This window comes from Oryzias latipes, chromosome 10 (assembly GCF_053564925.1).
Source record: "Oryzias latipes strain Hd-rR chromosome 10, Olatipes_Hd-rR_3.1".
Taxonomy (NCBI): Eukaryota; Metazoa; Chordata; class Actinopteri; order Beloniformes; family Adrianichthyidae; genus Oryzias; species Oryzias latipes.
Window position 1 is genome coordinate 31,788,832 of NC_136246.1, and position 6,361 is coordinate 31,795,192.

General features: G+C 44.6%; 2 protein-coding genes across 3 annotated transcripts; both read left to right on the forward strand.

Moving 5' to 3' along the window:
- Positions 1 to 347: 347 nt before the first annotated feature.
- Positions 348 to 1,809, forward strand: LOC144994970 (uncharacterized). Its single transcript, XM_078954484.1, has 2 exons — positions 348 to 1,319; positions 1,412 to 1,809. The coding sequence occupies exons 1-2, from the start codon at positions 653 to 655 to the stop codon at positions 1,807 to 1,809; spliced, it is 1,065 nt and encodes a 354-aa protein (XP_078810610.1). The 5' UTR covers positions 348 to 652.
- Positions 1,810 to 2,036: 227 nt separating this feature from the next.
- Positions 2,037 to 6,361, forward strand: LOC144994939 (uncharacterized). 2 transcript variants are annotated; one of them, XM_078954415.1, is made up of 6 exons: positions 2,037 to 3,583; positions 3,705 to 4,370; positions 4,545 to 4,597; positions 4,678 to 4,931; positions 5,070 to 5,315; positions 5,581 to 6,361. In XM_078954415.1, exons 1-6 carry the CDS (start codon positions 2,053 to 2,055, stop codon positions 6,233 to 6,235), a joined length of 3,405 nt encoding a protein of 1,134 aa, XP_078810541.1. In that variant the 5' UTR covers positions 2,037 to 2,052; the 3' UTR covers positions 6,236 to 6,361. The 2 variants fall into 2 exon arrangements, with proteins under 2 accessions (XP_078810541.1, XP_078810542.1); XM_078954416.1 differs by having other exon boundaries at positions 3,705 to 4,262.

Consider the following 6,361-nt stretch of genomic DNA (forward strand, 5'->3'; position numbering starts at 1 on the left):
AAAATAACAAGTAAATCTTTTTTAATCGTCTGAAAGCGAGGCTAACTGAAATGTGTAACCGAACTTTTAGCAAGCAGCGGTGTTTTTCACGTTGGTCATTTACTGTATTGAAAACGTCAGGCCAAAAATAAAATCAGAGCATCAGCTGCTCAAATATGAATAATAACCGGACCTTTTACGTGTCGATTGCTGCTTCTTTGTGTTTGTTATTTGCCTTTCGGCCGCATGTTTTACTAGCGAGTACTTTCACACATGCACACGAATACTTTTATTTGTTCAAAGTTATTTTTGTTGTTTTTATTATTAAACATAAGAAAGATTTATGAATGAATTATTTCGGGAATGAGTCAGACTGTTGTCCTCAAGCTTTGCAATATGTTATTTTCTTTTGTTGTGTTTAATGTTTTGAATAATAGTAATTAATAATAATAATAATTAATAATAATTTAAATTAATAACATTCCGCAAAAAACAAGCAATTGGTATTTAAGAACTCACAAAAAAATCAAAGTAAATAATACATGTATCCATCCAATCAAATAAAACTGTATTAAAGCCTTCAATCTGTAGCATTTTATTTTCTCATCTTGTGTTTGCACAGCTCAGTTTATGGTTTACAATCTGCTTTTCTCATTTGATTCATTCAGCTTTTATGATGGAACCCAGATTCAGAAGACTGGCTAGTGGCATTCTGAATTTGTCAGACTCATCGGAAGCCTATTCCTATAAGAAGGCAAAAAAAGGAAAGCCATGGATGAAGCCCTTGTCCCCGGAAGCAGTACTGGAAAAGGCAACAAAGAACCTGCTGGATCATCAGGGAGATCTTTCCAACAGAAAGCATCTTCTTGGCTTCTTTGAGATCCAGTTTGGTATTTTCCAGGGCCAGACATTCAAATGGCTGCTGGAAAATGCTTTAGGTTATGCTGCCTACCTTGTTGCTGCTATGAAGAGAGATCCAACAGGGGGTAGTAAAGACACCAAGGATCATGCCAGCAACAAAGAAAGTTTCAGAGAATACATGGAAATGTTTCCATCTGCCAAAACTGCTGTGGCGATGAAAGAGGAGCAGTGGTCACGAGAGAAGACACAGCCTAGTTTGTCCAGCCAGCCGGGACCATCGATGGCATCCTCTTCTTCTCAGACTCCATCAACGTCTAATCCTTCTGCTGCAAGACTTCCCAGTTCACCATCACACCCCAAAACTCCTCAGCCCATCTCCACCGCGTCTCTCTCTTCCCTATTAGTGGGTAATTTGGCCAAGGACAAAAACATTGAGAAAGCTGTAAAAAGGCTGGCGTCCCCATTTAAAGTCAGACCCTGTAAGAAAACAATTCTCTTTTTTTCCAAACCCTGAGTTACATTAAATCTTATTGGCAGTGGATGTTAATGCTGTGTTGTTGTTGTTTTTCAGCTTTGATACATGCACGGCCACATTCCACATCCACAACTTTAAACAAGCCAGCTGGATCCCTTTCTTCCTCACCTGCGCTTGTAGGATCCCCCTTCACCCTCGAAGCCTCCCCCTCCTCCTCCTCCTCCTCCCTCCCAGTAGCAGGACCCTCTTCCCCACACCCAACTGTGGAAACCTCCATCAATCCTCCACAGACACCACCAGCCTTTGGCCCTAAAGCCAGTGAGGAGTTCTCCACCGCTGCAGGTCCAAAAACTCCCACCACATTTCTACCCGTGTCGAGTGAAGTGGACGACAGCACGCTTCTGGCAGAAGCACTCAGATGGGATAAATCTCACTCAGCAAGTATGTACATTTTATATAGAATTTTTTATGTATTTACTCAAGCATGCATTTAAAGAAAAAAAAAACACACACACACCACTGACACCAACATTTTTATTTATATATTTAAACAAAACCCTTTTGCATTTGCTCTGACTGAAAAAGCTTTAAGGTTTAAGTGTCCCCTGAAATTTTAAATTTTATCCATGCACAAATTCTATTAATAGACTTTTTACCTTCTCTTTTTCCTTTCAGCACAAAGAGTGTGTCTTCCAGCCGGCTGGCTCCATACACTGCCTGAGGTGGACCAGAGATGGATGTCCAAAGCTCTTTTCAAATGGACAGCGCAAGGACATCCTGAACTGGACTTCAGCAGGGTGGACAGACTGTGGTGGTATCCTCCACAATTCCCATTGCACGTCACCAATGTCCCTCAGCCCGAAGACTATTTTGGCAGCCCCCTCTTCCTTTGGATGCCCCGAAAACTCTGGCAAGTCAAGCTGACATGTCCTCATTCAGATTGCCACAAAGGGCTTCTGACCTCATCTGGTGTTCATCAGAAGATCAGGCAAGTTATTTCTCTGGACATAACTTACTTTGTGGCATCTGAATATTTAGTTTGCAAAATATGCAAAAGAAAGGTCATCAGCTGGAGCCATGCCATCGTCTCCCAGCTGGATGTGGGGCACAGGGGGCAGTTTCCCTGCATCCTCACATCCAAGCTTGCCTGTGACCTGAGGGTGGTCACTTTGATGCGCCAGAGGGGTCTGGGAAACAGCAGCAGCCAGATTAGGAAGAAGGTGCAGGAGAGTCATTCAGAAGTGTGGCTGAAGAAGACTGTCCAGTACCTGACGGACTGTAAACAAGTCAAAGGGGCTGTTGAAAAGGGTCTCATAAGACCAGTCACGTTTTCACCTCCCCCTCCAATGCCTACTGTTCCAAAGCACAGGTGGATGATGCAGGTCTACGCCCAAGATGTTCTCCAGAGGCTGACTGAGGTCAAGGCCTCAGTAACATCAACTTATGGACGCATCTTGAAGCTGGACTCCACCAAGAAAGTGGCTCGGAAACTGGCTGGAAGGGGTTTTGGAACAGCGACCTGGGCAACAAATGTTGGCAATGAGCACGGCCAAATAATAATGTCTGTGCTCACTGCTAGCGAAGGTTTTGGCTTGGGGCCAATGATCGAAGGGCTAATAAGGAGATATGCAGTGGCTGGGGTACCTCCCCCTGAAGTGCTTTACGTCGACAGAGACTGCTGTGGAAACACGCTTCTTCGGCGAATGTTCCAGAAGTGGAAAGACCTTAACATCCGCCTGGACATATGGCACTTCATGAGAAGGTTTTCGGTGGGCTGCACCACTGATTCACACCAGCTGTATGCATCCTTCATGAGGCGCCTCAGCCACTGTCTCTTTATGTGGGATGAGGAAGATCTGACAGCCCTCAAGATCGCAAAGCGCTCCGAACTTTCTGCCAGGCTCACCAATCCCTCAGATGCTGACGTGCTGCGGTCCATTAGCCGCAGTGAGTTAGCCCTGCACTGCAGGAGAACGACACGTGGCTCTCAGGAGACTCTGGCTCTCATCAAAAGCCTCATCCAAGCTTTTGATGGGGACAATGGCCGCGACACTCTGGGGGTCCCTCTGATCAACTCTGCACGCATGGCTGGCATTTTAGCTGCTCAGGCAAAACATGTGGCCTGCATCCAGGACCCCCCAGGCATCCAGCTGTACACCAGGACGGGAACAATCCTGAAAGGAGGACATCGTTTGCCCACATACCGCTGTGCCAGAGGTTCAACATCCCTTGAATCTTTTCATCTTCACCTGAATAGGTTCATCCCTGGTAAGTTGTTCTTTTATCTTTCCTTGAAACACAAAAATCCTAAAATATTGTAAAAAATATAGAAAGCCATATGTATTTATGCATGGAAACGTGTGTTTTGTTTTTTCCATGGATACTACAGGCACCCTGGCAAGTGATGTCTTCTTCCAGGCCTACCTGTTAGATGGGCTGGCCAGGTGGAATGAAGACCGCGCTGTAGCCGCCACATCAGACAAGCAGCAGCAGCCATGCTCCTACGACCATCTCCTGCGGCATGCTGCTAACAGTTTGTCTGAGGAGGTCCTTGGCCAGGAAATTGTTCCCTATACTGGGCCAAGGAAATACACAGGTATGCACACTTTTTTTGAAAAGAACTTCAAAACCTTTTTTCTTCTTCTAATGAGTGCTTTGCCTTTTACAGGTGAACTTCTAGGGGTGGAGTACCTTTACCAGCAAACTGGTAAAGTTCTCCAAGATTACAGACAGGCTGTTGAAGAGTCTGAGACAATGGACATGGAGATTGAAGACAGCTTCAATGAACCCGAAGAGTTTGAAGACTTCACTGTGGCCACTTTGGAGCCAGTGAGGACCTTCACAGTCTCTTCAACGTCATCCTTGGCACCCACCAGCAGTCTGTCAGCTCCAGACCCTCAGCCTGGCCCCTCTTGGTCTCCTCCTCCTCCTGAGGGTCCTTCAACGAGTGCGACACACTCAGCGCCTGGACCTACATCACCATCTCCCTCTTCATCACCTTCCGCCACCACCACCTCTGTTCCCCCTTGTGTCTTATCCCCCGCTGAACAGAGCAGTGAGTTTAGTTCAACTTTTCTATTGAAAAAAGAAAAAGTAAAGTAGTATGTATGTTTTTTATTTATTTACCGGTATTTTGTTTTGCAAATGGGAAAAAAGGTCTAGGAGTGCTTTCATTATAAGGATTTATCATGTTACTGTTTATTAAGGGATTTGCTTTTTTCTTTTACAGCCTCCAAAACAGATCTGCCAGCAACCCCTCAACAGTTGGACTCTTCATGTGACGTAAGACTAAGTTCTTTTCAAAATCATAAATGTCTTTTTTCTTTTAATTTGATTCACTAATTGTTGTTCTTGTTTTATAGGATTCTGTCGGCCCTGACAACGTGGAGGGTTATGGGGCCGTGCAGGAGCTGGCTGATTTCTTGGTCGGCCTCCGGCACAATAACCTTGTGGTGACTGCAGAGGAGTCAAACCGGATCGTTTCCCTGTGGCAGTCATTGGGGGATTATGACAAACAAAAAACGGTTTACTCCCAGCGTCACCAAGCCCACCTGAAGCAGGGTAGATTTAGAGCAACCAAAAAAATTGTAGCCCCCGGCGTCGAAAGCACAAAAAGGTGAGTAGACAAAAAACACACAAGAGCTGAGCCACCAAAAGAAGTGACACAAAACAAAATGTTTGGTTTTAAAATAACACTTTAAATCATATATCCTTGTTTTTTTGTCCTTACTTTTCCCCTTCTTTTTTCATTCAGGTGTTTTATCGGGGCTCACAGTCCTGCACAGTGGCCAGACTGCAACCGAGTGTCAGAGGCCATCTTTGTGAGACTCTGTGCCTTGTACCCAAACGCCGTCCGATGCGAAGGGAAGAAGGTTTCTCGGTTCACTATGGTGGTGCGAATGTACAGGACGATTAGAGAGTGTGTCGTCTCAAATGCCAGAATTATGAGTGAGACCACCATCCAGCTCCCAGAAGTAAATGCTGCTACAGTCACACAATGGTAAGTAAATTAGAATGATTTTAATACATGACATTTTCAGTCTTTATGAATACATTTTCAACAACATCAAACAGAAAAATATAAGAAGCTGTATCCTCCAGAATGCATAGAGGAAAATCAAAACAGTTTAATCAAAAAATAGGATCAAACAATAGTAGGGGGGGCTTTTTCATTTGTCTTGCATCTTATAAACACAAAGGCAGCTGGAGCTGTTACCCTGTTTTGATTCTATTGTTGAACCTTTTCGTTTTGCACATATTTACAGGTACAGCAGGCGGTGCCGGGCACAAGAAAAACTAATTTTAAACCAGGGCATCCCACAACCTGCTGCTTCCATGGCAGCTACAGAAAAACTTCCAGATCCACTCCAGAAAGGAACACCTTTACAGGTGGGGACCTCAGCTCAGCCGCACATTTTTGTGCTTCCGCCCAACACTGCTGGGGAGGCAAAACTTAAGGCAAAGCCACAGCTGCAGGCACTAGCACCCCAATTGAGTTCTACACCCTTCATCATCCCATCAGGATCCACCTCACAGGTTTTGGTTCCTCCCGTTTTAAATGTCCCATTCAGTTTTGTCCTGCCTCCTCCTCCTGCCGTGCCGATCATACTTGCTGTGCCGCCATCACCTCAGCCTCTTTCCAGCACGCCATACACGACACAACAATACCGAAAGAGGAAAATGGAAGCAGAAAAAATGGGTATTATGAAAAGGAAATACATAAAAAAAACAGAAACCATAACGTGCAGCAAATGCGGTGGAAACAGACAGCCACCATCCCACCGTCAGTACTTTGGGAACTGGTTTTGTGAAGCAACAGAGACTCAGTCATTTGACAATTGGAGGGCTGAGCTACAGAAGCGTGGATATGGGAAAAAAAAGAGAGGAAATGACCCACCACCACCAGCACCACCACTTTAAACAAAAAGCAGTCCTTGCACAGAAAAACTTGCACATCCAAAGCACCTAATGTTTTATACTGGTTTATATAATTTTTTAAACATTGTAATGATGACACCATCTTTTATATATGTTTTCTATAATATT

Bases quoted from the DNA above. Each gene is read 5' to 3' on its own strand.
- LOC144994970 (XM_078954484.1), top strand. From the start codon at position 653: ATGATGGAACCCAGATTCAGAAGACTGGCTAGTGGCATTCTGAATTTG. The intron at 1,320-1,411 runs GTAAGAAAACAA...GTTGTTTTTCAG, and splicing joins CCCATTTAAAGTCAGACCCT to CTTTGATACATGCACGGCCA.
- LOC144994939 (XM_078954415.1), top strand. From the start codon at position 2,053: ATGTCCAAAGCTCTTTTCAAATGGACAGCGCAAGGACATCCTGAACTG. The intron at 4,371-4,544 runs GTGAGTTTAGTT...TTTCTTTTACAG, and splicing joins ATCCCCCGCTGAACAGAGCA to CCTCCAAAACAGATCTGCCA. The intron at 4,932-5,069 runs GTGAGTAGACAA...TTTTTCATTCAG, and splicing joins GGCGTCGAAAGCACAAAAAG to GTGTTTTATCGGGGCTCACA.